This window comes from Chaetodon trifascialis, chromosome 21 (genome assembly GCF_039877785.1).
Source record: "Chaetodon trifascialis isolate fChaTrf1 chromosome 21, fChaTrf1.hap1, whole genome shotgun sequence".
Classification (NCBI taxonomy): Eukaryota; Metazoa; Chordata; class Actinopteri; order Chaetodontiformes; family Chaetodontidae; genus Chaetodon; species Chaetodon trifascialis.
Window position 1 is genome coordinate 1,465,001 of NC_092076.1, and position 27,992 is coordinate 1,492,992.

At 46.3% G+C, this 27,992-nt stretch overlaps 3 protein-coding genes across 3 annotated transcripts; all 3 read left to right on the top strand.

Annotated features, from left to right (window-relative positions):
• Positions 1-6,542: 6,542 nt before the first annotated feature.
• Positions 6,543-8,930, top strand: oxld1 (oxidoreductase-like domain containing 1). The gene is made up of 2 exons (XM_070990229.1): positions 6,543-6,737; positions 7,672-8,930. Exons 1-2 carry the CDS (start codon positions 6,687-6,689, stop codon positions 8,056-8,058), a joined length of 438 nt encoding a protein of 145 aa, XP_070846330.1. The 5' UTR covers positions 6,543-6,686; the 3' UTR covers positions 8,059-8,930.
• A 2,525-nt stretch (positions 8,931-11,455) lies between these two features.
• On the top strand, positions 11,456-15,079 carry pde6gb (phosphodiesterase 6G, cGMP-specific, rod, gamma, paralog b). The gene is made up of 4 exons (XM_070991292.1): positions 11,456-11,553; positions 13,072-13,285; positions 13,369-13,409; positions 13,492-15,079. The coding sequence occupies exons 2-4, from the start codon at positions 13,143-13,145 to the stop codon at positions 13,566-13,568; spliced, it is 261 nt and encodes an 86-aa protein (XP_070847393.1). The 5' UTR covers positions 11,456-11,553; positions 13,072-13,142; the 3' UTR covers positions 13,569-15,079.
• A 1,012-nt stretch (positions 15,080-16,091) lies between these two features.
• nploc4 (NPL4 homolog, ubiquitin recognition factor) lies at positions 16,092-27,611 on the top strand. Its single transcript, XM_070991011.1, has 17 exons — positions 16,092-16,257; positions 17,000-17,080; positions 18,564-18,673; positions 19,073-19,309; positions 19,386-19,434; positions 19,549-19,643; positions 19,723-19,846; positions 20,646-20,825; positions 20,971-21,057; positions 21,716-21,787; positions 21,881-22,007; positions 22,565-22,725; positions 23,666-23,737; positions 23,823-23,915; positions 24,418-24,534; positions 24,797-24,899; positions 24,978-27,611. The coding sequence occupies exons 1-17, from the start codon at positions 16,243-16,245 to the stop codon at positions 25,136-25,138; spliced, it is 1,884 nt and encodes a 627-aa protein (XP_070847112.1). The 5' UTR covers positions 16,092-16,242; the 3' UTR covers positions 25,139-27,611.
• The last annotated feature ends 381 nt before the right edge of the window (positions 27,612-27,992 follow it).

Consider the following 27,992-nt stretch of genomic DNA (forward strand, 5'->3'; position numbering starts at 1 on the left):
CGATCCTCAAATCCAAACTAAATGTGCTAATGTCACCTCCTCAAAGGTGGTCCTCCTCCACTGCGCTGTGCCGCAGCTACAGCGTCCCAAAAATACATTTCAAGCATGCATTTCTCCTCTGAGGTCGCTTTATCTGATTTGATAAACAGAGGTGAGGTAAACCTGCACAGAGCCGTCACAAAGCCTTCTTTCCTCACTTGGCTTCCATAAAGTGGTCAACAAACAACAAACAACAATAAAAAAAAGTCAATTTAAAATCACAGCATCGATAAGACCAGAAGATAAACCAAATATAAAGATCAGAAAAGTGAACACATGAAACAACAAATAACTATTTTATTATGAGCACGAGCAGAACAACACGTAGGTTAAACTGACCAGTTTTCTGCTCCGCCTGCAGCCCGTCCAGAGGCAGGAGTGAGTTACACATTAACTGTGAGCACACTGTGCAGTTACTGACCAGTAGCTCCACTTTACCGCGTCACCAAACCATCCAGAGTCAAATCGTATGCAAAGAACTTCCCGAGCCGCTGCACTCTGGGACCAGACGCTCGTGACCTCCTGCAGCGTCTGTTTTCAGGCCTCCACAGAACAGGATGAGAACGGCGGCTCTGCTGGACGCACTCCTCATCAGCTGTTTCACATTAAACCGTTTCCAGACTTAGACTTCCTCTGATGACTCTCCCGTCATCTCAACTATTAGCTTCAAGAGCTGTGAGAAAAAGTTTACACTGTGTGCTATGAGGAGATGTAAATGACCTCAACATTCAGAACGGATTTTATGGACACAGACCGACATTTTTAACAGACACGGATCTTTATTTCTTTGATACTGATCACAGTTTCTAAAGCTCTTTCACAGCAGTTTGAATCCTCACTTTTTGTCATGAAACGTACCAGCGTACAGACTCTGGGAACAGTTTGGGGATAAACGTGCAGAAACGGCGTCTCCGCCTCTGTCAGAGCTGCCATCATCAGACAGACCTTTTTCTTCTGTGGTGACTCCTGACTGCAGAACAGCAGCTGCTGAACGCTGCACTCTTGAAACTGACGTGTTTATCCTACGAACGTTGAAACGAGCTGTTTTTCCAACACTGTGGTCGTTATCAACCATCAGCTGCTTCAGCTGTGGAGAGCAGAAGCTCGTCAGGCCGGCTTTCTGACGGCTGCTGGACCTTCTCTCATTTCTGACTCGAGTTGTCTGTCTCTGTGAGGACTTACACATCTTTAACTTCTCATGGCTTCATGTTTCAGCTCCCATCTCTTTCACTGGACTGTTGAACCTTGAGGCACTGGTTTTTTTTTTTACATCTCTCACATGGCATGTGAGTACATGCACTAATCCAGGACTGGATTAGACATTTCTGCCTCTTACTGTCTTTGTTAGTCACTATTATTTCACAATGCAAACACATTATGTCACATTTTCCTCAGTGTGTGATATTTAAGCTTTTAAGAGAAACAGTTTGCATTAACGGTGGTGCAGTAAGTGAAATAACTGATTTACTGTATCCATAAACTAAAGACACAGCAGTCTCTCTGTCATAGGGTCAATGTGCTGAATGCAAACGATGACGTGAGCCCAAACTCACAGCAGCTGGTCTTAAGTTCAGCGCCTCAGACTGGTTCACATCCTGCTGTGGGCTGAAGAAGGTGTGCAGCGCAGACCAATGACCGAAAACACCGAGGCCCCAGCTGGTTCACTGCATGTTAGCCTGCTGGAGGTGAAGTGATACGACAAGCTATATTTAGCAGCCTCCCACCCAGATATCCACCAATAGAATGACAGCAGTGGCAAACGTTCACACCCACTGGAAGAGGCCTTCTCACAGCAGACGTTTGGCTTGATTGTCAAAGCACAGGTGACGTTAACGATGAGCCGCCACGCACAATAAGACGACCCTGAGAGATAAATGGAATTCAGCCATCATTCGTTTTGAAGTGAAAAGTGAAGCTGCAGAAATTTCCTGTTTTTGATAACAAACACGGAGGATGTACGTCGACTTCTGAGCAAAAATAAGTCAGCTTCAATTCGACTTTTTGTTTTCTTACTGAACTTCAGCCGGCGTCACATTTCTGCCTCCTCACACATACACAAACACGTTTCTGCCAATTCTGACAAGTTACCATCTGAGGTGTGTCAATGAGTTGTCATTTTGAGGCGGCGGCGCGGTTGCCTCCTCGTGGGGAATGAACAGTGTGGTCTTTGTGCGCTCGGGACAAAGCTGGTGCTGTGAGTCAGCAGGAGGACCTTGAGGAAGGACACCTGAGCACCAAAACGCCTCCCTGCTGCCTTTCTAAAGTCAGGCTGTCTGTTTGGAGCTCATCCTGGCGGATCACAGACACCATTGTTGGAGCGTTTCAGCACCGTAAAGTGGGTGCAGCAAAACAGTTTTTCCTGTTTTGAAGGACTTGAGGAAAGTTGTTTGCCCAGACTGTTGACACAGCTGCAGCTAGAAAACACTTGTTCATGGGCACCACCACAGTATCAGAGGAACATTACACGAGCCCAGATAACTCAAACTCTGCACAGGCCTCTGCTGAACCTTCCAGGAGGGAGAAATCGTGCCTTTTGTCGCTGCTCTGAGGTCATAAACTCAGATTTGACTACATACCGCTGCTGTTTTACATTGATGCATGTCTGAGATTCTTATTTTATCTTTGCTTGGGCTGCATTCCTGGAAAATCTTTCCCATGTATAGTCGGCCAGCACGGTGTGTGGTGAGAAATGCTCCCAGGCCTTTTGTGCACGCAGGGTTTTACCAGGATTATCGGTGATGAAGCTAATCCCTCTCATGCAGGATGCCTGCAGAGCAATGCTGAGTGTTGTTTATTGTCGTGGTGACATGGGGAGCTTTTTAATACCAAAAAACCCTCAAATTATTTCTACATTAGAATTCAGCTATGAGGGTTTTTCTATGGAGCCAATGAACACCACCATGCTAGCAGCTCTGTGAGGCGTGCACAGGCTTAAGAGCAATGTTAGCATCGGCATGCTAACATGCTCACAGTGACAGTACTGATATGCTGATGGAAGACAGTGTTCACCATGTTTGCCAGCTGAGGCTGAAGGGGATGCCATTGGCTTCGCAGATGTTTGGTCATTAACCAAAGTGTTTGAGAAAGTGAAATTTCCACCTGATGATGGCACGAGAGGGTCGTTTCACTCGCCGTGTCCTAAACAGAGATATTTCAGTGTGGATTTGTGGAGCTGGCCGACCAGCAGCGCTGCGTTCCACAGAAAAAATGACCTTCTTGTTAATGTTGTGAAATTTAACTGTGAACTGAGCTGAATTTGAAAACAGCAGCAAAAGTTCGTTTGGAGCAGTAAAAAGAAGAAAATGTACCTTTAAGGATTCGTGTTGCATGGCTGTAAACAGTAAAGCCATAAGCAAAATGATCATCTTTCACATACAATGTGATGTTTGTGCTGACTCCCACTGAGTGAAATGATGTTTTATCTTCACGAGGCCTCCAGGACTTCCCCTAGAACTCATGGGAGTCTTCGGCCTGTTCTTCAGGAACCACAGGGACATGTGAAATATTTAAAACATGGCTTTTTCAAAAATAGCCTCCTTCCCTTGAGCTTCTTTTTGGTAAGTATTTGCCATGTGCCTGACTTAATCTATCTTTGCCTCAAAGCAAAGGGCCCCTCAGGAAATGCTTGCCCGGGGCAGAGCAGGGCTCCAGGATTTCCAGGGGAAAAGGTGTTGAGAGAAACCTGATCTGGCCGCGGGGCTCTGAGGGGGCTGTTCGTGAGGAAGGTCTAGTGGCAGCCTCGGAGAAAACAGACCCCTCAGCCTCCTCAGAGCTAACATACCTGACATACTGAGGAGATTCTGTGAGCTGACCCACAGAAGCTGATACCAAACACTGCTCCATCGTCTTAACCGTGACCTACATATCGCATCCTAAACGAAAAACATGAACATTTTCTATCCTATTACTGTCTGTGTCAGTCCATGTCGTGTACACAGACTACATGCAGTCAGTGGTTCAGGAAATACCCACATCCTTTATTACAGTAAGGAAACAGAGTAATACCACAGTGTAAAAGCTGCACTGGTCAATATCTTTATTGTATTTCATTTATTTTCATGGATCAAATGATGACATGTAATGTGAAAGGTGTTAGCTGCGTTTTAGCATCTTTGAGCTCATTTAGGTTTCATTTTCTGGCTGCAGCTTCATTGTTTCACCCTTCATCAACGTGATTTCCAGCAGCAGGTGGCTGTTTTTAGGGGAGAAAGCTCGGATAAACCCACTTCACACCCCCCAACAGCAACCAGCAGACAGAGCAGAGACTAGCTATCACCCTGCACGTCCTCTCAGCTCCGTGCACAGCTGCTTCAAAGCTCATTGTTTTGGTTTTACAGCCCACAACTTGTGTGTGTTTGTTCGCGGCTCTGTGTCTGCTGGGTGTGTGAACAGGCAGCCGTTTGCTGAAATGTTAGCCATCACCGTTACACAGAAAAAGGTCAGTTAATTCAGGTTTAAATTAAAGTGAAAAATGTATTCCTCTTTAAAACTGCACCAATCTTTATTTTATATCAGTGAAGCAAATGACCACATGTGATGAGCGCAGGTCCCCTCCCCTCTGATGGTATCACTGTTACAACATCGGCTGGTTAAACAAAGCTTGAAATCTCTGATGCGCTCATAAAGCTTTATTACATTCATATTTCATAAAGTCAAATCTATTGTGTCCTTGCACTGAGGGTGAAATATGAACCATCAAGATCGCCTGATAACAAAAATCTCTGTGGAATGGAGGCTATCATGCTAACCATAAAATCAACATCAGAAGAGTGCGACTGAATCACTGCGGCCATTTAAGCTCACGAATGTGTTCATTCTACTGTCTGTGTACACAGCTACCTTCAAAGGTCTGACTGGATCCACGTCCTCTGTGACAGTAATATCAGCAGCCTTTTAAGCGTGGTTGTCTTTATGTGTTGAATAAAGGTCTGAGCTCGGACGAGGGAAAACCTCTCTTTGGAGTAAAGTCACATTGTGCGATAACACGGCCCACCACGCACCTGCTATCTGAAGCCAGGCCGAGCAGCTGCTGTGTTTCCACACCACGTTACCATGGCTGTGGATGGCAAACACTGAGGTCTGTGGAGACCAACGGCTCCCACTCCTCCAGCTCCACACACACACACACACACACACACACACACACACACACACACACACACACACACACACACACACACACACACACACACACCTCCTCACGCATCAGCGAGTGGGTCACATAGTTAAGAAACTGGCCACACAAAGAAAGACTACATCAAAAGAGGGTTAACTCTCACTCATGAGCATAAAGGAGTCAGTTCAGACCAAATCTGCTTTCCTGTGGCTGTAATGCTCTCTCACTGCAGGCAGTGTCAAACTCTGGGTCAGTGAAAGTGCCTCGAGAAGGAAACATGTTCAACCCTTAACGATGGTTCCTGCTCACGTTGTGTAACCTGCTACAGAAATGACTCCAGCTTCAGTTCAGGTGTGTGTAAAACATGTTTTCTCCACCAAAGGTGGGAACGAGTCATTGCTGAGCAAATCACAGGAAAGTCTCAAGTGTTGGCGAGTCAAGACCAACAAGTCCTGAGTCAAGACCAAGCTCTAAACTCCAGAACAAGTCGACATGCATCTTTCAGACGTAAAGCCATTTAAAATGTGTGTGCGAATTAAAACACATTCAAATAAACTTCACAACATGTAAAAGTGAACCAGTCAGGTGTTTTTGGTACATTCTTCCTGCGTCACAGTTACTGTAAGTTCAGCACTGAACGTTTTGCATGTTGTCGTCCACATGTGATCATCCGATCACCTGTCTGCTGCCCTGCACTCCCAAACCAACCCTCGCCTGTTGCTTGTGCAGCGTGATTGGATGCTGCAGGACAGAGTTCATTTGTTGTAAAAGAATTTTATAGCATCCTTTTAATTTATTCGTCTTGCGTAGGATTACATAGGAGTTCAAGTTAAAGTCAAGTTGCAAGGGTTGGATTTCATCAGGTCTAAGTGATCTTGACCCCAGTCATGGCTTCACCAACAAATAAGACAAAAGTGCTCCAGCTGCAAACGGTTTAGTTAAGTGCAATTAGCTGTTAAGTGGTGGATGACAACATGAATCTAGCCTATGGTGACTTCTGATGACTCCTAATGAAACCTTACGATCAAGAAGTATATAGTAATCATAGATAATGTGTATTATAATATTCACAGATAAGATATATTGTCGTTTTTCTTTCATTTGAAGGCGTTTCTCTCCTCAGTTTACAGCTTGATGCGATATTTCAATGAGCTTCACTGAAGGATCACTGCGCCTCTACTGCAGCTTCTCACTGGACCATATATACAGATGAAACACTGACATCTGCTGGACAAAGATCGGAACTGCAGTTCATCTTTTGGGAGCCGCCCTGAAGCTATTCTACGCTTTCCATTGGTTTAAATTCAGAGCAGCGCTGTTTGATTGGTCACATTCTTTTCTGTGGGCCAATCAACGATTTTGTTTACAAGCACGCACAAAGGTCGTAGTTCAGGAAAATGTGAAGTGACGCAATTAGCTTGCAAGGCGGATAAAGCTTCGGCTGCTCAGGAGGGAGCAGCTTTCTGAAATCTACAGTTCAGAGAAAATGAATTATTCTGACTCATAAACAAACTCCAGACTTTGTCCGACCATGCTGGGCGCGTGTGTAAGCGGGCTGAGGTCGTCGGTGTCGCTACAGAAGGTCGGTGGCTAAGCTAACGGAGCTAACGGCAGAGCAGCTAACGTTACCAAACGAGTGTACGTTATTTCCAAGCGTGACTTTGACCCAACCTTTATATTTACAGAAAATACACCGTGATGTCTCGACTATATTACCAGAGAAAGTATGAATTATGTTTAGTTTGAATGACAGAGTAACGGTAACGGTTGGAGAGCTTAGCCAAAGCTCTGAAGTTGTAGAGTTCCCGTTAACTGATGTAACCGGATGTTTACAGCTCGACTGATGACATTCAGGTTAGACTCTGGTATTTCTGGCCTCAGTATGCTTCAGGTTCAGAGACAGAGACTTAGCAGTGATCATCGCGGTGAAATTCAAACATTTAGTTATGATAGAGGAGCAGACAATGACATGACTGTTAGCCTCTGACAGCAGACCTCTCAAACAGCGCACACTTCTTCTTCTTCTTCTTCTTCTTCTTCTTCTTCTTCTTCTGGTTCCAACAATAATGGCTGCGTTCCATTCAGGCGTTCCCTTGAGTTGGTCCTGCTTGCTGCTGCTTTATGACATTGGCACACCTAAATGGAACAGGGCCGGACTATTTACACCTGTGGTTTTCCTGCTTTGATAAGTCAGACTCCTTTCCATAATCACAATAATCTACTTTCCATAAAGCATGAATCCACATTAGACCAGTGACATCTCATCCAACTGACTCTGCATCAGTCGCTTTGCACAGTTGAACCCAGTGTCTTGCTACACGTAGAAATTCGTCACCTTTAAATTCAAGATTCAAGCTTTATTGACAAAGAACAAGCAGCACTGGAAAAGTCATCAACAGAGAAAGTCTGTAAAGATTTTGGAAACGAGGGTTTGAACAGGAGAACATGAAAAGAAAGAAAGGTGTTTTCAGTTTTATTCTCATCGATCATACAACACGTCATTCGTCTGTTTTCAGCTGTGCGTCCTCTCCCTGCTGCACCCGAGACATCGGCTCTATCGCTGTCCTCTGCAGGCCTGGACGAGAGGCCCACGCAGTGCGACCATTCGCTGCCTCTCGGCCGGACCGGATTCACCCGCTCCCTCCACGCTGACTGACTCCTCTGAGTGCCCTGAACCAGAGCCCAGCTCCACCTGGTCTCCTGACCAGGGTCCACCACCTGCTCCCACCCACTGCTGCATGAGCGGCTGCCATAACTGTGTGTGGATCGAACACGCGGAGCAGCTGCTGGAGTACTACCACGACGGAGCCGACAGGGCGCTCGCTGCCATCGAGGAGAACGTCCTCGACGAGAACCTTAAAACCTACTTAAAGATGGAGCTCAGGCTCCTAAGAAAGACGTGACTGATGCGTTTACTGCCCGAGGCCTCAGAATAAGTGTTCTCATGTAAGAACCTGTCACTGAGCGTAAGCACTTTGTAACACCCTGCAGTCACTAGCTTTACCTCCACCTTTTCACTTCCTCCCCTGTGGCTCCCACAGTTCATATCTGAAGTTTCCAGGTCAGCAGGTGGAAAGTAGAGCCGTTGACTTTAGGAGTCCACCTGTCCTGCCTGACAAAACATTCAGCTGTAACTGATGATCAGTCAGCTAAAGGACGATTCCAGTGAGCTAAAAGTCAAGGTGAGCACACCTGAGATGTTGGAAATAATCCGTCATTGTGCAGGAAAACCTACACATGCACCTGTCTGACCACTTCCTGTTTCCTGTTGTTTGACTTCTTTCTGGCGTTTCCAGTGCTGAGCAGTGAGTGCAGAGTGAACATAACTGACAGGAATGATGCCAAACGTGAGAGAAATCAGACCGACATTACTTGAAACTGGATTTGTTCTTTAAGTTTCGCCAACAAACCACCTGTTTCACTTCAAGAACCGTTGTCACGTTGGTCTTTGCTTCGCTCTGTGAGGTGTCTGAAGGAGTGGCTTTGGTATATGATGCAGATGTTGCTGTTGTCACTATAAAAAAATCAACATGCCAGTTAATGTTTTTGTTGCTCATTAGAAAATCCTTTTCTTCATGTTTTTACCGTCAGTAATCTGTATAATTCATTGATTTACTGTCATGTTCTTTAGTCTTGAAGCACTTTTGCACATTTGTTTTATTTATCAGTTTGAAGTTTGAGCCGAAGTATTAAAAGTATAGTATTTAACTGTTTATCTAAATGATGTATTTGAAGCTTATTTTTAAGGTGTGTTTGTTAAATAAAGGTTGACTTGAACAAACTGGTGAGAGCTGGTTTCCTTCAGGACCAGGAAGGACCACCAGGGGGCGCCAGAGAGACGTGAGGCTGTACCTGCTCTCATGAGGGTGAGGTGAGGCTGAGCCTCCTGTTCATTTCATCCCTGTGTGGATTTACCCGACATGCTCAAAGAGCTTCTTCTCTGAAGTGTTTTTTCTGTGTTTATGACAGTAATAAGACAGGAGTGGTTTTCAGACAGAGCGCCTGAATGAAAATACAATCTGTCAGTATGTTCAACAAGACTTTATTGATCCCACATGGGGAAATTAAGTCATCACAGCCAGCGAGTATAAAAGCCAGCTGCCTTTAAGAGACGACGGTTTTCACTGTTTGCACAAACATCAGTAATATATGAAAACTATTAACTCTCAGTGTAAAGTTTCTCATTTGAATTCCTAAAAATCTAATTATCAAACCATCTAAACGAGTCTTTAATGAACGAAGGAGGCAGCTCGGACGTGATGACCTGATGCATCTCCTCAGAACAGAAGCAGAATATGCTCAGATGTCAGAGTGACGTCTGTCAGTCAGCCGCTCTGGAGCCTCTTCGTCTCATGGAGCCACTTCCTGAGGCGACGGTGACCCTGAGCTCCCCGACTGAGTCAGCAGGAGTGTGGCGACAGTGATGCACTTTAAGTCCTGATTACACAGGTGCCAGTGGGCAGCTCCGGCCTCAGGTATTCTTTGATCTGGGTTATGCAGAGGATTACAAACCGATCATATGCAGAACAGCGTACCCAGCGGCTCTGACGTGGTGGAAAGAACTGCAGACAGATTAGAGCCGATGGCAGCGCTGCTGTGTGGTGCCAGTGTGTGACATCCAACCCTGAGCCGAGCGTGGACGCACGGTCAGATCACTTCTTCTGATTAAAGTTCTGAAATGTTTGCATCACTGCACGACAGTCAGTTCTTTCACTGAATCATGATCAGCCTTAACGATGCTTCACTGGCTGAAGGCCTAAACATCAGTTAACAGGTTATTTCTGATCGATCAGACAGATTTCAAAGCTTTGTCAGTCATATGAGAGTGAGCGTTAATCGTGGACAGAGCCGGGCACGTGTGCCCTCCTGCTGAGGGCTTAGGGGTCATCAGGAGCGGCTGGACGGACACGCCCTGAGGTGGCGATGACGAACAATAAGCCCCTCCCACTGCACATGTCCCAAAAGAAAACACTGAAAGACCCATTTTATGTGACTGAACAGCTGTTAAGCAGCTGTTTCACTGAGTGAGGTGAAGTCAGTCATCCGCTGTCAGATGCTCTGAAGGTCAGAGCTTCGCTGCACGAAGGTGAAAATGATTCAGAGGCTCTGCTGTTCTGGAGCTTTCGAGCTTTCAGGTCACAGTTTTCATCAGCAGATTGTGGTGAGACGGTTTTCTTAACTCCTGAACACTGAACCTCAGCTTTGACGCCAACATGGAAGAAAAAGTCCTTCCAGACGTTTTAAGACAAATAAAATGAGTCTGCTCTCAGGACTGCTTGACGATGACGTCTGCTCCTTCCCTCACTGACAAATCCAGAATGGATGGAAATATTTTTCATTTCACACGTTTAACTGCTGGACAGTTTATGTCCTGTTCTCAGTGTTTGTGCCCTGGAGGTTTCAGTTTCGAGTGTCAAACTCTGGATGGACGTCTCGTCTCTGTCCGTCCAGTGGCTCAACCTCTGCTCTGAACTCCACTGATGAAGATCATGAAAGCGTTTCTTTAATGTCTTCTGTCTGATAAAATAACCCTGATGACTAAACCTGCTTTACAGACTGAAGGTGAGGAGGGTCTGATGAGAGATGCTGTCAAGTTGCATGATGGGAAATGTAGGATCTAAAGATTTGGATCTTTTCCTGAACTCTCAGTCCTTGCTGCAGTAATTCAGATGTTTTTCTTTCATGGAGGTGCAACAGAATATCAGAGCCTCTCTTTCAGGTGTAAAGACAGTGTGGATACATCCAGCTGAATGAACTGATGGAGTATTGATCAGCAGTTTAGTGGGTGTTGGATTATGGCTCTGAATGGAGGGCGCTCACTGCAGGGACGTACAAACAGATGATCTGAGAGACTTCTGCAGGATGGAGGATTGAAGGTTTTGCCTGAAGCAGATGGTGAGACGATTGCATAACATGGCAGCAGGGGGCTACCGGGCCTTTCAGGAACCTTCCTCCTCAATCCATAATCTGCATCAATACATCCCAGGCTGTATTATCTGGTTTATCCTATTGTCTCAAATCAGTGATTTCATTAGCCATGCGCAGTGTTTTCTTGAGTTTTCTGGAGGCAGACGCTCCTGTAGGCTCAGATCAGTCTTTGGATATCTATCATCATCACATCATCATCATCATCATCATCATCATCATCATCATCATCATCATCATCATCATCATCATCAGTCTGGACCTGTGAACGTGTGAACATCATTCATACGTGTGAACTGTTGACATGAGAGCAGGGAGGCGGCGCGCTCCTAATCTTCTGCAGGGCTCAGCATATAAGGGGGCCCTAAGCCCCGACTGGCCCTCACAGCAAGCCTAGCATAGAAGTCCACTCATCTGCTAGACAGACCAGGGCTCGCACCCACTCGTCTGGCTGTCCTTCGCCCAAGCAGCCGGTGAGTAGACCATCGCCTCATCACCTCCACCTCTGCAAACGACGCTTTTACTGATGTAGTGTCAGGAAAGTGAGCAAAGACTGAGGTTTCTGTGGACGTCAGCGGATATTATGATAATATGTTTTTAACTCGACTTGAACTTTAAATACTTGATAACTTACCATGATAACATTGTAAGGTGCTGCCATTTGGTTCCTGTCTGAACGGCCTGGTTAAATAAAGGCCAAACAAATACAGATTTGTTTTCTAGTTTCTTTTTAGATTTTAAAATTTTATCGTAACGTGAGTGAACATGTGAAATAAGCTTTATATGAAGTCTTAGATTTATAGAAAAAAATCACAAACAATCTGAAAACAACTTGTAGGAAATAAGACATCAATTCTTTAACAACAGGAGACCAACAGCATCTGCTGCTGCCAGAGACGAGACGACTGAAGAAACATGTTCTTCTACAAAACACTTTTTAAATTTGATAATTAATATGCAGCTTTACAAAAATGTTGCCTGAACAGGACCAGCTGGTTCCAATACTCAGAGACAAGCTTCAGTGATTTCAGTTAGTGTTTATTTTATTGTAGTTTTACAGTAGTTTGTTTCTGCTGGGGTCAGGTACGAGTCAGAGGTATTTATCTGCATGTACTCACAAAACATGAACACAAACTGTGAAACTGAAGGCTGAAATATTTTTAGATTTGTGTTGTAAAGTGACAATGAATTAATTTTGAAACTTTATTGCTAAAAAAGTGAAACTGAACTGAATTTATGCTCCTTTATATTTTGCTTTTACTTCACTTAAAGGACATAATTTGTATTTATTTTCCGTTTACATTGGTTGGTTTCACTTCTTTCTTTGGTTTCAATTTCAGTTTATGATAATAACTCAGTGCTCAGAGTTCACACACATCAAGGCCTCTGAAAGACTTGCTGACGCTGTGACAAAGCAGCTACTTAGACACTACACACACTTTCATGGTTATGTTTTGATATGATACGACTGTAGTTTCTTCTGCATGAATGAAGCTTGTCGGCTGAGGCCTCACCACTTGGTGAACCACTGTACCCACATTAAAGTAAGACTTGTTGAGGAGCGTCATTGTCATTGGGACGCAGTGAGCGGATTGATCGCTGAGACGCTCAGTGCCTGCTCAGCGTTTCTGCTGTGCTGTCCTTGCTCTAACAAGATTACGTTTGGATGGCCGGCTTGAAACAGAGAGGGGGTGTAGTTATTAACTTGAGCCAGGGATTATGTAAAATTGGGTCATCCTCACAGAACAGGCTGCAAGGTAGTCCATCTCAGACACTCAATCAGTGGGAAATATGAGTGTAAATCCCGCCCGGTGCTTGTCAGATCAATAAGAGGATTAAGCCTGTAATGTCAGACAGAGGTGACAGAGGCTGCACCGCTCCGTGAAAACACGGGTTAAACAGAGCATCAGCTGAAAGCGGCTCATCCCTCCATCTTTTCAGGCCGTGCCTCGGTTTGGATGTGTAGTCTAAGTTTGTCCTTCTCCTTTCAGACATCATCACGACGACTACACTCCAGAGAGGTGTTTCCACAGCCCGCGCACACGAACCATAACTGCTCAGAATGAACCTCGAGCCAAAAGCTGAGATCAAGTCGGCCACCCGCGTCAGCGGAGGCCCCGCCACCCCACGCAAGGGACCGCCCAAGTTCAAGCAGAGGCAGACCCGTCAGTTCAAGAGCAAGCCTCCAAAGAAGGGAATCCAGGGGTATGCCTGCAGCGCTGCACGCTCTTCTTCACACGTTTACATACAATGGCAAGACTTGGTTTGTAATTCGTTTTTCTTTGCAGCTTTGGTGATGATATCCCTGGAATGGAGGGCTTAGGCACAGGTGAGTTGAGTGTGGGTCTGAAAGTGGATTCCATGTCACGTCCTCTGATCTGCACCTTAACATGTGCGTCTGCTTGTTGCAGACATCACCGTCATTTGCCCCTGGGAGGCCTTCAATCACCTGGAGCTGCATGAGCTGGCCCAGTACGGCATCATCTGAGCCTTCGTGCTTCTGCCTGCAGTCCTCTGAGGATTGCAGGCCGCGTCCATGCACTTCAAACCATCTGCCTCAGGCTCCGTCTCCTCGCTTTGAATGGGACTCTTCCAAACAAACTACCAGAATGACCTGTAACAAACACAAAAAATGGAAAAAGAGAAAAAAAAATCTTAAAAAAAAAAAAAAACTTTCTGTCCTCTTTCACTGGATTCTTCTGACTGCAGTTTCCACACAGCACCTGCTCATGTTTAGAACCTTTTGATCTGAGTTTGACGTCTTTAGATCGTTTCTCTGAGTGTCGTTTTCTCTTTTCTTCCTGTCCTGCTTTTCTTCTCCTTTCTTCTTCTTCTCATTCTTCTCAAGGACAAAACTGAAACTTACACAAGCAAGGCAGCCTCAAATTGAGTTTAAGTGATAAACCCGTGAGGTGGGTGGGTTGCCACTTCATGCGCTTCGGCGCCTCTTTCTGCATCTCGGAGGCTTATCCATCGATGCCGAACATATAAAATGTAAAAGCTGAATTCTGTAGAGACTGGACACCAGCTCGTCATTGCTGAGCGTAACCTTTGAGTGGGATAACATTAATCAGACATCATCAGTTATTCCTCTTTTCCCGGTTTGACCAACCTTTAACTGCACCCAAATTTTCTGCAATCATACGGTGTGGAAGTCTGATGCATGTGAGGAGCGTTGAGTGGAAGAACATCTCTAAAAGCAGCAGAGAGAAAAGGTCCAGGACAGCAGGATTCCTTCCTTGCAGCATAGAGCGTGTGATGTGTCAGGGCAGTAGTGCATATCATTCATCATTTGGCCACACAGCTGAGAGGTACAGCATCTCCGTTAGCTTCCTGTCCCTTCTCACTTGCACATGTCCCTTGTATAATATTAATGTATATGAAAATGTGTATTTGATGTTTGCACGTTTATTACTCATACTTCCACACGACCTGTGTGTTTATATTTGTGTTTCTAAGCTCAATATTTTAGCTCTCTTTTGTTGTTATCCTGTATATTAGAACATTTTTCCTCATCGTCCTTCATCTTTCATCCGTCTTTCAGAGTTACATTTATCTGTTTGTGATTTCATCATCGTCTCTTCTCCATTGTCTTCTTCATCATCTTTGTTCTGTCACTCTGTTCGTGTTTAGACTCTGAAGTTTGCTCTCATCAACTTGAACCAACCTGTTGTACTCATACGATCAGTGCATGCACGCCTTTAGCTGCAGCTAGCTTGTATTTCTGTAATCCTGACTTCATCTTTCAACACATCGGTCTAATCAACAAGATAATAACAAAGAAGGTGCTCACTTTTCCCTGATGATGGAAGAGTTGGTGGATTTTTCTTCAGATGATGTTTACAATGATTGCACTGTGGAGGGAGGGGTGGCAGAGGGGTGGGGGGGTGGGGGGTGGGGGGGGATGCTTCAGTACTCTAACCCAGATCTGAAGAGATGTGTAACGGAGCTTTGACTTCTCTACAGGATGAGGAAAAAATAAAAAGAGGAAAATACAAATGGATTCATTTATTCTCAGCAAAGCTGCTCCTTCGATCAGGAGTCTGTCGTTTGATACTGACCAGTTCCATCTTTTCAATCTTCATTTTGGTCTTTTGTGCACGTAAATTATACACCCATGCATGTACATAAGCAACATTATGGGTTGATAAAAGGTGCATTCATACAGTATTTTCATCACACATTTTGTATTATCATAATTCACAGTTATTATTATTATTATTATTATTATTATTATTATACTCAACAGTCTTTCAAACAAAAAATAAATAAAGAACTGAATGCAGCCTTAAAGACCATCAAAGTAATGATATTAATGTGGTTACAAATAAATTATTATGCAAATAACACCAATCTCATTACGACTTTTAAAGATCATTACAACTCACTTAATACATGGAAAATACATTAATAGGAAAAGGGAAATGTATACTTTGAAATGATAAACACGACACCTTGTTGTACTGGTGTGCAGTCATTGACCAGTTAGGGTGACAAAGATGACACACAGCGCTGTGTATGTACCCTGTCCGTCCTTTGAAAACAATGCAAACAGCAGACTGCACTTTAAATGGCAGCTCTGTCACACCCAGAAACCACCCAGCACTGCTGGAGGACTACCTGACACCTCGGTTTGTCTTGGTTAGTTGCCATTTCATTCAACAGTTTTATTGACAGTTATGCACCATGTATGCGCAATGTAAGACAAAGTGATGGAGGTTTAAATTTTGAAACGGGGTTCGTCGAAATAAATGTGGAATTAATGAAATTCTGTGCCGTGAACCTGGGACTTCAAGGCCCCTGAGGGCGCTGTGACCGGGGCAGTTTGCCACTTTGCCCAGTTGATAATTCAGCCTTGCATGTATTTATGTTCGACAAAATCATTTAATGTTTGTGGCTTGATGTCCTCGACATTGGAGTTGTGGTGTAATCTGTACTTACTGCTGTAAAAGAGGTGGAACTAAGCTAAAAAGGCTTGTTTCGGCCGCGGACGCTTCAGGGTGGGACCGGTGGGAAACGGTCGGTTACTAATGTCTGCAACACCCGGTGTTTGAGTTGTGGGATGGAGTTTCGTTGACAGACTGTACGCTACGTGAATTTTGTATTTAGTGTGTCTGTCTACTAACGCAGTAATATCTATCGGGAGTACTCACCCGAGCAACATGGCAGATAATATTGTAAGTATAACGGAAGGTTGTGTTAACGGCGGTGAGGGGTCGACTCGGTTAACGTTAGCTAGCTTGTTAGCCGAAGTCCGGAGTGATGAGGCAGCAGAATTAGCTTGGCAGCTAACATTCGCTCGCTATTATTAGCAAAGAGTGACTGGGGCCTGTTTAGCTAGCCGGCTAATGTTAGTCCTTTGGCTAGCAGACGGCATCCGAATAAAAAGAGTCATCGTTGGCTAACGGAACGGACGTAACCGGCTTAAAATCAGAAATGAAAATGTCTGGATTGTTGTTTAGCATGCTCAGATCATTAGCCAAACATTAGCTAGAATATGCTCGGTAGATTTAATGGAAGCCAAGATGTTGTTGATTCACTGTAAGTGACAATTTGTTGACTGTGAATAAGCCCCGAACATCGTGTCAGCTTTAGTTAACCATGTCTGCTTCAAAGCCAACATCTTAATGTCACAATACAAAGGCTCTTTTTTAAGTAGAGGCTCCTAAGCTAACGATAACATTACTTTTCTGCACTGTCATCGTTGTCAGAATATCCTGACACTGACACCACTGTAAAGAGGGGGAGAAAAGGGGGAGTTATGACTGGCAGCTGTTTGGAAGTCATATCGACGCCGCATTAAGTCCACGTTATTTCTGTTTGTAAGCAGCTAACAATGGAGCTGTCCTTCCCAGCTGTGTGAACTGATACCTGAATCAGACCCCTGAATAACGTACCTGTTCTCGTCTTTCTTTGCAGATCATTAGGGTACAATCCCCAGATGGGATGAAGAAAATTCCTTCTACCAAGAGGGAGACAGCTGCTGCTTTTTTAAAGAAGGTACTGTGTTAACATAAGTTTTCATGTGAGGATGTCTCAGATGCTTAGACACCAGGGATAATCACATTGTTAGTCACTCTCTCAAAGGTAAAACACAGACATCACGTCCTTTAACTGTACCGACTCACCAGCAGAGTACAGGACTGGGACACGCAGTACACTGGTGTTTGCCTGGGTTTTGCTCTGCCCGCTCATTGTTCATTTATGTTTAAGCTGTGCAGAGAGTACCAGAGCAGGTCAGCGCTGCTCCTCTTCCTCCCACTGCTGCCATGTTGCTTGTTCAGACAGTGTAATGGATGTGTTTGCTTTGCTCTGCTGTGCAGCTTGTGGTTTAGCACATATAAAAACATTTACATTTTGTCCTAAATTTGGATAGATTGTGTGAATAATCCTGTTTTAGTTTTGTTCCACCAAATATTCACAGATGCCTTTGAAGCAATGGATTTGAAAAACCTGAGTTAGAGCCGTGTTCCAGCGGACCAGTTGCAGCAGAGCGTTGCAGCAGCACCTCATTAAAAATGTATGCATCCGTGTGAAGGCAGGATGGTGTAGCCTGCAGATCAATCAGAGGAGTAGTTTTCATTCCCTGCCGATGTGCAGCCAGTCACGGGTGGAATGGAAAGCCAGGAGCGTGAGGCCCACGGGGCAGAGGCAGTCTGAGCCCTGCAGGTTGCATTTCTGAAGCTGAGACTGAATAAAAAGAGCTCAAAGCTCTCATACAGTCTGACGGCGTACAGCTCCGCCGAGCATCCACAAATAATATCCATCTTCCTTTGGGTGGCTTTAGAAAAATAACAGTTTTATCCTCAAAAAACCTTGAAGCACTCGGCTGTTCTCTGCTTCTTATTACCGACGCTGACCTTAAAGATAAAACACTCAGCGCTGACTGTGATGCCGCCGGTAGCCGGTTTATGGTGGACTGTTGGTTTAGATGTCACGGGATCAGTGCAGCTCGTTTTATTCCAAGATAATCGTTCTGATCTTATGTGGAAAGTTCACTAATGGTTGTTGAATTAAGTGCACATGAAGTGATGAATGCAGGCAAATGAGCAGCATCAGGCTGATTGTCTGCCGGTGTGTGACGTGATGAACAAAGTGCTATGGGACACTCTGTCGACCGCCAGCTCAGAGTGCTCTTAATACCTTAGTTTGGCTCACTCTGCGATGACCTTAAGACGTGTTCCTACAAGCTGAGTTTCTGTCATGCCAAGAGGCTCTGAGCTAATCTGCTTTACCCTTTGTACATGCACCCTTTTCATTGGCACATGCTGATCTGAATTGTTTCCAAGAGTGGATTAAGGAAGCAAATATTCTGAGACATCATGCAAATGATTAGCTTGGACTGATTGAAGACATCGTGTCCTCTCAACATCACATGTGCTTCACGGTTTTGAAAGTTTGGAGCATTTCTGATGTCAGGTCATGAGTCACGAGGCCGTCGTCCCTTCTAATCAGCACACTTTATTTGTTGTTTGTCTCTCAGGTAGCCAAAGAGTTTGGGTTCAATTCCAACGGGTTTTCTGTTTACCTGAACCGCAACAAGACCGGAGAGATCCTGTCCCAGAACAAAACTCTGAGCCTGCTTAAGATCAAGTAAGTAAAAGCAAACAGTGTGTGGATTTTACCTCTCATTCAAGTTGAGCTCAGCGTGTCCTCGAGAAGATCCTCCAGTGAGGTGCATCTGCTTCAAGGAATGAAAACCCAGCTTACACGTTTTTCTAGTACGTCAGGTGGAGTTAGCGGTCGTAGCTCATCTGATGCTCAGATGTGCCGTTCAGACAAGAAGTGACACGAGCATAGTGGCAAACACTCATCAACACGAGATCTTTGATGCAGGCAATGTTTACATAAGAACAAATGTGACAGCTGCAGTTCTATGCAAACTGTTGGTCAGGAGGTTTGATGCTTTTACAGTTCATTCGTTCAGTGAAACCTCTTTCACGTTCAGTGTCGCTTTAAGCTGCGATTGGCTCTGTCTCCTCTCCTTCGCAGGCATGGCGACATGCTGTTTCTGTTCCCTTCAGGATCCTCCTCCTCCTCCGGGGAGGTGATGGACACAGCCACCCCGCACTCCTCTTCATCGCTACCATCCATCTCATCTTCCTCATCCTCTTCTTCATCCTCCATGATCCCGCGGTCCCACTCGGCACCCCAGGTGCAGGAGGATGAGATTGATCAGTATCTGGCCAAGCAAGATGGGAAGATCTACAGGAACAGAGATCCACAGCTGTAAGACACAGACCCACAGCACATATGCACATTAAATCTGAGCGTCACATGCGTGATGGTTCCTCTCTTTCCACAGATGTCGCCATGGCGCCCTTGGAAAATGCGTGCACTGTGTACCGTTAGAGGTGAGAGAACTCACTGCTTTTTGTTTCTTGACCCACTGTAATGCCGGCACCACTGCTGTCTCACAAGTTTGTTCTAGTTTACTCGTTGAAAGCGGCCTCTCTTGTTTCTGCCAGCCTTTTGACGAAGACTACCTGAATCACCTCGACCCACCAGTGAAGCACATGTCATTCCACGCGTACCTTCGCAAGCTGACCGGCGGAGCCGACAAGTGAGCAGTTGGTTTTAGTGTCTTTGGTGGAAATACGCAAACTCTGGTCAGATTGTGACGCTGTTTCGATCTCCTGCAGAGGGAAGTTTGCAGCTTTGGAGAACATCAGCTGTAAGATCAAGTCAGGCTGCGAGGGTCACCCTCCCTGGCCGGAGGGGATCTGCACCAAGTGCCAGCCCAGCGCCATCACGCTGAACAGACAGGTATGATGATGATGATGATGATGATGATAATGATGATGATGATGATGATGATGATGATGATCACAAACAGCCGACAGCCAGGAGCGTTCAGACTCAGGCTTGGTGTGCGCTGGCGCTGTTTGAACATTTCTGTCTCAGAGTGAGTCTTTTTGTTGCGTCCTGGATGCTGAAGAGGAGTTTTTGTTGATCAGGACTCATTCTTCAGGAGATGAGCTGTGGGTTTGGCACTGAGCGCTGACTGCCTCCATGCTGGAGGTCTGAGAGCTTTTTCCAGTCAAGTGTCCAGTTGTCATTTAGGAGTCTGTTTACACTGATAAAGGCTAATAAAAATAATGTTGTTAAAGTGAAAATATTAAACAATAAAAGGCCTAAATAAGACATACATTTTATCATGTGACCGTCCGGCCCGCTCAGCCTTTGTTTGGCCCTCGGACAGATTCACCTGACATGTGAGCGGTTTCCTCTGCTTTCAAGATATCGCTCAGCGGCTGTCAGAGAGATGAGGAACATTCTGTGAATGTGTACAACTAATCATCACACACACACACTGATGGCGGCGAGCTGCCATGCAGGCTCCTGGCCTGACCGTTGGAGCAGTTTGGGCTTCAGTTTTTGGACATGTGGACCGGAGGAGCTGCCAAACCTCAGCTCACATTGGGGCCATGTCTGCAAATGCAGTGAAACTAAATACTGTTGTGTGGATGTAGCTGTCTCTGTCTCCTCTTGCTCTACCTGGTCATGCCTTAAAGAAGGAGATTTTTGTCCAGATTTTAGTTTTCATCCAGTCTTCTTCTCCCAGAAATACAGACACGTGGACAACATCATGTTCGAGAACCACACCATTGCAGACCGCTTCCTGGACTTCTGGAGGAAGACGGGCAGTCAGAGGATGGGATACTTGTATGGCAGGTTCACTGAGCACAAAGACATCCCTCTAGGCATCAGAGCTGAGGTGGCCGCCATCTATGAACCGCCACAGGTGAGGATTCCTCCGTCTGCTTCAGCGGCTCGCTCTGTCCTCGCAGTGTGTTTAACTGTCCTTCCATCACAGAGTCAAAGGCCTCACTGACCTGCAGTGACTCTTTTTCACTGTAGTGGTGACACTTGTCCCTGCTGTGTTTCAGAACGCCACTCAGAACAGCCTGGAGCTGGTGGACGACCCCAAAGCTGCAGCTGTGGACGAAATTGCCGCCAAGCTGGGCCTCTGCAAGGTGGGCCTTCGTTTCCTCTTCAGGCTGCCTGATACTGAGCCTCCCAGCTCACTTTAGACACCGAGCACTGACAGTGTGCAGCCTTGTGACAAGCTTTGAAATTTAAGGCTCGGGGCAGAGTTATGCTTCTCCATCAAGGTGTTCCTGCCGTCTCACCACATTCATTTATTTATAATTTATCAAAGAGTTCAGCCCTTTTTCAGCGAAGCACGCTGCTTCTCATCAGTCTGTTAACACGAGTTTGTCTGCATGGCTGATGGGACCTGACTCTACCTTCACGCAGCCTGCTTTCTCTGGCTGTGCTGCTCTTTGCATCTGTATCTACGTCACATGTGACTTCAGTGTTTCTGGATCGTCTTTTTGACTTCGCTCTGATTTTTATGGCTGCACCAACACTTACTTTCATGATAGATGAATCTGCTGATTATGGTCACCGTTAATGATTTGGTCTATAAAATGTTAGAAAAAAGAAAAGTCCAAGAAAACAGAGTCAGATGTTTTATTTGATCAACAGTGTAACACTCAGAGTATTCGCAGATGATCAGGAGAAGCTGAAAACTGACGTTACCTTAGAAATGACTCAGGTGATGATCGCAGCTGCTGCAGGTGCATGAGTGAATCGTTTCAGCTGCACTGAGTTCATCTCTTTGGGTCTCAGGTGGGCTGGATCTTCACTGACCTGCTGTCTGAGGACACGAGGATAGGCACCGTCCGCTACTCCAGAAACAAGGTGAGGACGCAGCTCGCTCAGACGGCCCGTCCGTCAGACTCAGGCGCTGCTTTCCGCCATGTTTCACCGTTGTCTTTGCTTCTCTTCTGTCAGGACTCGTACTACCTGAGCGCAGAGGAGTGCATCACGGCCGGATACTTCCAGAATCATCACTCAAACCCTTGCAGACTCTCTCGAGACGGCCATTTTGGCTCAAAGTTTGTGACCGTGGTGGCCACGGGTACGTCTGCTCGCTCTGAGGCTGAACTGAGTCTCTGTAACTGTTCGTATTGACAGCGTGGTCTCGCTTTGACGTGGTATGAATGAATATTTCTACTCTTTTTTCTCACATTGGAGCATTTAGAAACGTTTCTCAGGTGACGCTGAGCAGTGCGTTGAGGCTCGGGCTCGTGAGGAGCCTGTTTGAGTCCACGGTGTGTGCAGTGATGTGGCTGTGCAGCACAGGCCTCTCTGAGACGCTCTGTTTGGTCTCTGGGATGGAGGCCAAGTGTTTACACCCCCCTCCATTAAAACCTTGTCGGCCCTCCTCATATAATTGTTCCAGAAAAGCACAATACGAAGCGGTGACCTCATCCCTTCATTTACATTAAAGAGGCGCCGGCGGCCAAAGCTGACATCATGGCTGCATGCCTGAGTCCGTCTGTTTCACTCTCCCTGTGTGAAGACGTCATCTGTTCGCAGATGAGTTTCAGGTGTAACACTGAGCCCGACACGACGTCGCAGCACCGTGAATGACGTCGAACAGACACGTTGGTCCGTTTGTCTGTCTCCGTGCAGGTGGTCCAGATAACCAGGTGCACTTTGAAGGATATCAGGTGTCCAATCAGTGCATGGCTTTGGTGAGAGACGAGTGCCTCCTGCCCTGCAAAGACGCTCCTGAGCTGGGCTTCGTCAAGGAGTCGAGCCCTGAGCAGTACGTACCCGACGTCTTCTACAAGGTGAGACTCACGATGGACGACTGTCCAAAGCATCTCGTGCTCAGGCTTTAGTGACTGAACGTTACACAGCTGAGACGTCCAGTACGAGCCGATGGTTCATCCAGATCTTTGATCCTCGTGTTGAGTGTTAGCGACTTTAGGCTGCTTCTTTATTGATCCCAATCTGGGAAATGATTTTGTTGCAGCAGCTAAACATAGAGATGACCATAGAATGTATGGAAAAACCAAAAAGTGACAAAAAATATAAGCCGTAATAACAGCAGTGAATGTAACTAAATATGTAGTTATTTAATACGCACATTATCACATTATAATAATATAATAAATAAATTCAGTATAACTAAGGACATAAACAAGTATTTACAGTGAAAATTTGTGCCGTTTCAGATGATAAATAAGCGTTAAACAGAAACGTAAACTGTAGGCAGTACGTGCAGTACTGCAGTACTGCAGTAGTGCAGATAATATGTAAAATAGTGAGTTTGTGAGGTTGGTGGATTAACTGCAAGTTACTGTTGTACAGTGTGATGCTCGAGGCAGGAATGATTTCCTGAAGCGTCCTTGTGACAGAGCTGCAGCAGTCTGTTAGAGAAGGAGCTCTGCTGTCTGTCCACGCGGTGCTGAAGAGGACGTTCAGGGTTATCCATGATGGACAGCAGTCTGTCCAGTGTCCTCCTCTCCACCTCCTCCTCAAGTGTCACACAGCGACACAACAAACATCGACAAAGCGTCAGACTCTTCCCTGAATCATGTTTTTACAGGATCAGTTAGTGCAGGCGGTTTATCTGTTTGAAGTGAGACGTAGATTGAAGTGATGTTGATGAAATGTCCCCTTTAAAAGGTCAGATTTGATCTTTGTTTTTACCGGCTTTTCTTAGTTTAAGAAACGAGCTTTTCACGTTTAGAAAGTTCACCGTTTTTCCCTCCTTCCATCCCAAAGGACAAAGACAAGTTTGGGAACGACGTGACGTTTCTAGCCCGGCCCCTCCCTGTGGAGTACCTCATCATAGACGTGAGTGAAAGGTGTCTGTCAGTCTGGACTTCAGCTGTTCGTCTGCTCTGATTGATGGACGATGCTGCCGTTTGTTCCTCCTCAGATCACCACCACTTTTCCAAAGGACCCTCAGTTCACCTTCTGCTCCACACAACGCTTCCCCATTGAGAACCGGGACATTCTGGGAGAGACACAAGTGAGTCAACGTCTGTCTGTCTTCTTAAAAACATGAATTCATACGTTTTCATGTTAAAAATGAGAAAATTCTCTCTAACAAATCAAAGTGTTGCGATTCGGAGCAGCTCCTCAGACCTTTGCTGTCTGTCGTGACCTGCTGGATGATGGCGGAGTGGCTCTTTGCTCACAGTCAGAAATCTCTGCACTGGAAACGAGATGAAGTCGCTCCTCTGTGCTCGGCTTCATCGCACAGACGTCTCACAGTTTGCCTCTTTAAACACACCGTCAGTCACAATGATCAGGTATTCTGGGTGATCGATCGGCTGAAATGTGGAGTTACTGAGTGTGAATGTCACACAGCTGCTTTCACTCTTCTCCTCAGGCTCCAGCCTTCGTCTCTGGCTGTATGTCAGCGTGTTATGAGCAGCTGCGGCTCAGTGCCTGACAGCGTGAGGGCGACCTTTGACCTCCAGAGCTCAGAGAGTTCTACATCTTGTTCTTGTTACTTTGTGTTTTTGCAGAATTTCCACAGTTTAGCGACGTACCTGTCCCAGTGCACCTCCACGGCATTCCTGGACATCGTCTCAGACTTCCATCTGCTCCTCTTCCTCGTCACCAATGAAGTCATGCCTCTGAGAGTAAGTCAGCACCTCTTCCTCTGCAGCTTTCCCTTCGTGTTGCAGAAACATTCCTCTCCAGTCTGGACGTGGTTAGTGCTGTGCGGATGTTTTCACTCAGACCTTTGATTCACTTTCAAAGTGGCCCAACATGACGATCAAAAGCTAACAAACGTTTTTCTGAGCCACATCACATTCTTCTTTTATGAAATCCAGACTTTCAGAGCGGCGAGCTGGCGTGTTTTTTGTGTTTCCTGAGTCAGAGCTTTGTTTGTTTCTGCAGGACAGCATCGGGCTGCTGCTAGACGCGGTGAGGACTTCTAACGAGGATCTGGCTCAGACCTGGAAGAAGTCTGAGCAGTGGGCCACCATCGAGCAGCTGTGCAGTAAGTCACGGTCGCCTTCGCCGGTCTGGCCTGGCCTCAGGTTGAAACGCGTCCTGTAATCTCTCTCCTGTCCTTCAGGCACGGTCGGCGGGCAGCCCTCCAGCTCTCTGGGTTACGGGGCCATGGGCGGCCCCTCGGTCCCCGCGTCCTCCTCGGCCATGTGGTCCTGCCTCCACTGCACCTTCATGAACCAGCCCGGCACAGAGCACTGTGAAATGTGCAGCCTGCCCCGCAGTTAAGCCCCCCCCCCGCCCGCGCCCCCGCCCTGACCTTATCCCGCCCAGCCCTCCTCCTCACTCGCCAATGACATCACCGCACCAGGACCAGGACCAGCTGCGAGACTCGGACGCCCTTCATGTTTTCTTTGCCTCTGTCCTTCCCGTCTCGCCGGCCGCTGTGAGGCGTCAGAGGGACGCGCTCGTTTACACCCGATTCAAAGCGTAAATCAGATAAAAGCAGACTGATTTTTTTGGCATCCCTCCTCACGGCGGCTCTCGTGAGCGGCGAGGTTCGTTAAGGTAAAGCACTTTGGGCTGAGGCCCCCCCCTCGACCCGCAGCCCCCTGAAGAATCACCTCCTCAGATGAATCCTGCTGAGACTCAGGACGACAGCGGAGACGGGAGTGTGTGGACGTTCTCACATCAGTGCCCTCTCACTCCACCACGTCTTCTGGAAAATCTTGCTGTGTTAAATACATTTGAGGAAAGACACTGTTATTTAATTAAGCTTCTTTTTTTTTACCTGATTGTAGCGATACCTTAAAATTTTGAATCTCAGCGTGGATTCTACTTCTAGTCAGGTGTTTGTAGGTCTTGGTCTCTTTGACGAGCCCCTTAAAGTACAATCATCGGTCACAGCTCAGACCTGAAAACTCTTTGGAGCTCCGGAGTGATTCCAGTTCAGTAGAGTTTCTATTTTCAGTATTAAATTACTTTCAAAATAAGTCCCGGATTGGAAAAGGCATACGTAGGAAGCTCTTCGCCCTAAACATCCTCCACTGGTTGCAGAAGTACCACGCGCTGCTGGTGATGGCTAACGTCTGGACTGACGTCCCGCCGACGTAAACTGGTTCCTCAATATCTTTTGGCTGGTTTGCTGGAAAAGTAGCGTTTGGATTTGGTGGGTTGAACTCGATCAGGCACAATATGTAGCTTCTTCTATCAGCTGTATGTTCACGCCCCAGGACACCACCCTCGTCCTCATCCTCGTCACTGACTCGCACTCTGTTAGCTGTGAGGTGCTTCTAGAAACCACTGGTGCTCGCCGCTCTCCTCGCCGTCGCTCACTTCCTGCCTGCGGTTGTTTTCAGGAAGGAGTCAGACCGTAACCGATGTTCCTCCTCCGACGGGCCCCTCCGGGTCTCTCCATCACTCAGCCTTCAAAGACTTTGCTGCTCAGAGGGGTCGCAGGTCAGCACGGGGGGACGATGGCCGACGTCTCGCTGGTCTCGTCTGTCTGTGCTGGATGTCCATCACCGTGTTGTCTCTGCAGAACGAGCTGAGCCAGGAACAGCGTGAAAAGCACTTAAACGCCCCTCGATAGCGCTGAAAAAGCAGCCTTTTCTCACGTACCTCTAGTTGTGACGTTTTGCAGGTAGTCGATGCGTCAGATCCGGCGCAGTGCAGCGGAGGTGAAGGAGTGTCGTTTGGTGCTAATCGAAATAGGACATTTAAAAAATCAACACAAACTTCTTGGAAGCTGAACACGTTAAAAAAAACCCTCCACATAAAGATTTTTCGTTCTTTATTTTGACCGCTTTGAGTGAACTGACCGTTAAACACGTGACCCTCAGCCGTCAGCGAATCAGGACAGTCGATCAGAACAGATTCTGTCAGGGGAAAAGTACTGGGACCAAAACTAAGTCATCGCGGTTCAGTTCTGGTTCATTAACGTTAACATCTGGCAGCAAAATGTCAGTTTGATCCGCTCCACCCAAACGCTGCTAACACGCCCCCACCCAGCAGGAAGGCCGGCGCTGTCCACACGCAGCCGCGCGCCGTCAGCTGCCGTCCAGATGTAGAGGACGTCCACATGTTAAAGCTTCTCAGCCTCGGAGATGATGTGAAGAGCTGCAGCTCTGAGGCCAGCAGGCGGGTGGTGTTTGATTCGCCTCTGACCAGCGGAACGTCTCCATCGCCTCTGCTCGGTTTGCTGCCGACCGACTCCAACCTTTCACTCTCCACCTTCACTTTCTTTCTGCCCTCATAACTTCGTGCACTGTTACGTGAACTCGTTTTCTGCTAAAGGATGTTCCAGCCGGCAGGAAACGGAGCGAGCGGCTGAATCCTGCGAGTTTCTTTGGGGCAGCCGACGGGGAAACGGGCCCGTTGGGTCCGCAGGGCGAGCGGCGGCCTGCAGATTTGCTATTTATGAGACGTGTGCTTCTTCGTAAGAGCTTGACAGTGATTCCATTGATGAAGTGAGAATATATTTTTAGTTGTAGATGAAAAATGCTTGAAAAAAAGAGTTTGTTTTTCTTCCTTTCCTCCGGTGGTATCATTCTTGCCCCCCGTGTGAGTTCTGGAGAGCGATTTATCTGATGTCATGCTAACGGACAGCAGTGACCTTTTCCTTTTGTACTGATCCAGGGGCCGTTTGCTGAGCAAGCAAGCTCTTGGAGCTGCAGCCGGTCCTCACTTTCCACTGAACTGAGGACCCTGAAAGTTGTATGCTGTTGACCTGGATTTGAAACGAAATAAAAAAAACAAAACAACAGAATCCTCTGCAGACAGTGATGTGTGTGATTTCACCTCATTTTGGCTTCTCATCTGTTGTGTTTTTAGAATTCAGGGAGGATAACAAACACAGGACAAGTCGACGGTTAGAGGACGCTTCATTTTCAGTGCAAACCATCTCCAGACTGTGACACCCCAGCACTGATGAGGGCTGCTTTCAGCCTCTTCACACCAGTGATGGAGAATCTTTACTCGCGTAAATACAGAGATGATCTCACACGACCTTAATATGAATATTTGGATTTATTTTGTTAAGAATTGTGACAGATGCACAGGACAGGAAGTGGAATATTATAGATAGATAGATAGATAGATAGATAGATAGATAGATAGATAGATAGATAGATAGATAGATAGA

Excerpts from the sequence above, each read along its gene's own strand:
- oxld1 (XM_070990229.1), top strand. The coding sequence starts at position 6,687 with ATGCTGGGCGCGTGTGTAAGCGGGCTGAGGTCGTCGGTGTCGCTACAG. Across the intron at positions 6,738-7,671 it reads CGTCGGTGTCGCTACAGAAG|CTGTGCGTCCTCTCCCTGCT; the intron begins GTCGGTGGCTAA and ends GTCTGTTTTCAG.
- pde6gb (XM_070991292.1), top strand. The coding sequence starts at position 13,143 with ATGAACCTCGAGCCAAAAGCTGAGATCAAGTCGGCCACCCGCGTCAGC. Across the intron at positions 13,286-13,368 it reads CCAAAGAAGGGAATCCAGGG|CTTTGGTGATGATATCCCTG; the intron begins GTATGCCTGCAG and ends TTTTCTTTGCAG. Across the intron at positions 13,410-13,491 it reads AATGGAGGGCTTAGGCACAG|ACATCACCGTCATTTGCCCC; the intron begins GTGAGTTGAGTG and ends TGCTTGTTGCAG.
- nploc4 (XM_070991011.1), top strand. Across the intron at positions 19,435-19,548 it reads TGCACTGTGTACCGTTAGAG|CCTTTTGACGAAGACTACCT; the intron begins GTGAGAGAACTC and ends TGTTTCTGCCAG. Across the intron at positions 21,788-21,880 it reads TCCGCTACTCCAGAAACAAG|GACTCGTACTACCTGAGCGC; the intron begins GTGAGGACGCAG and ends CTCTTCTGTCAG.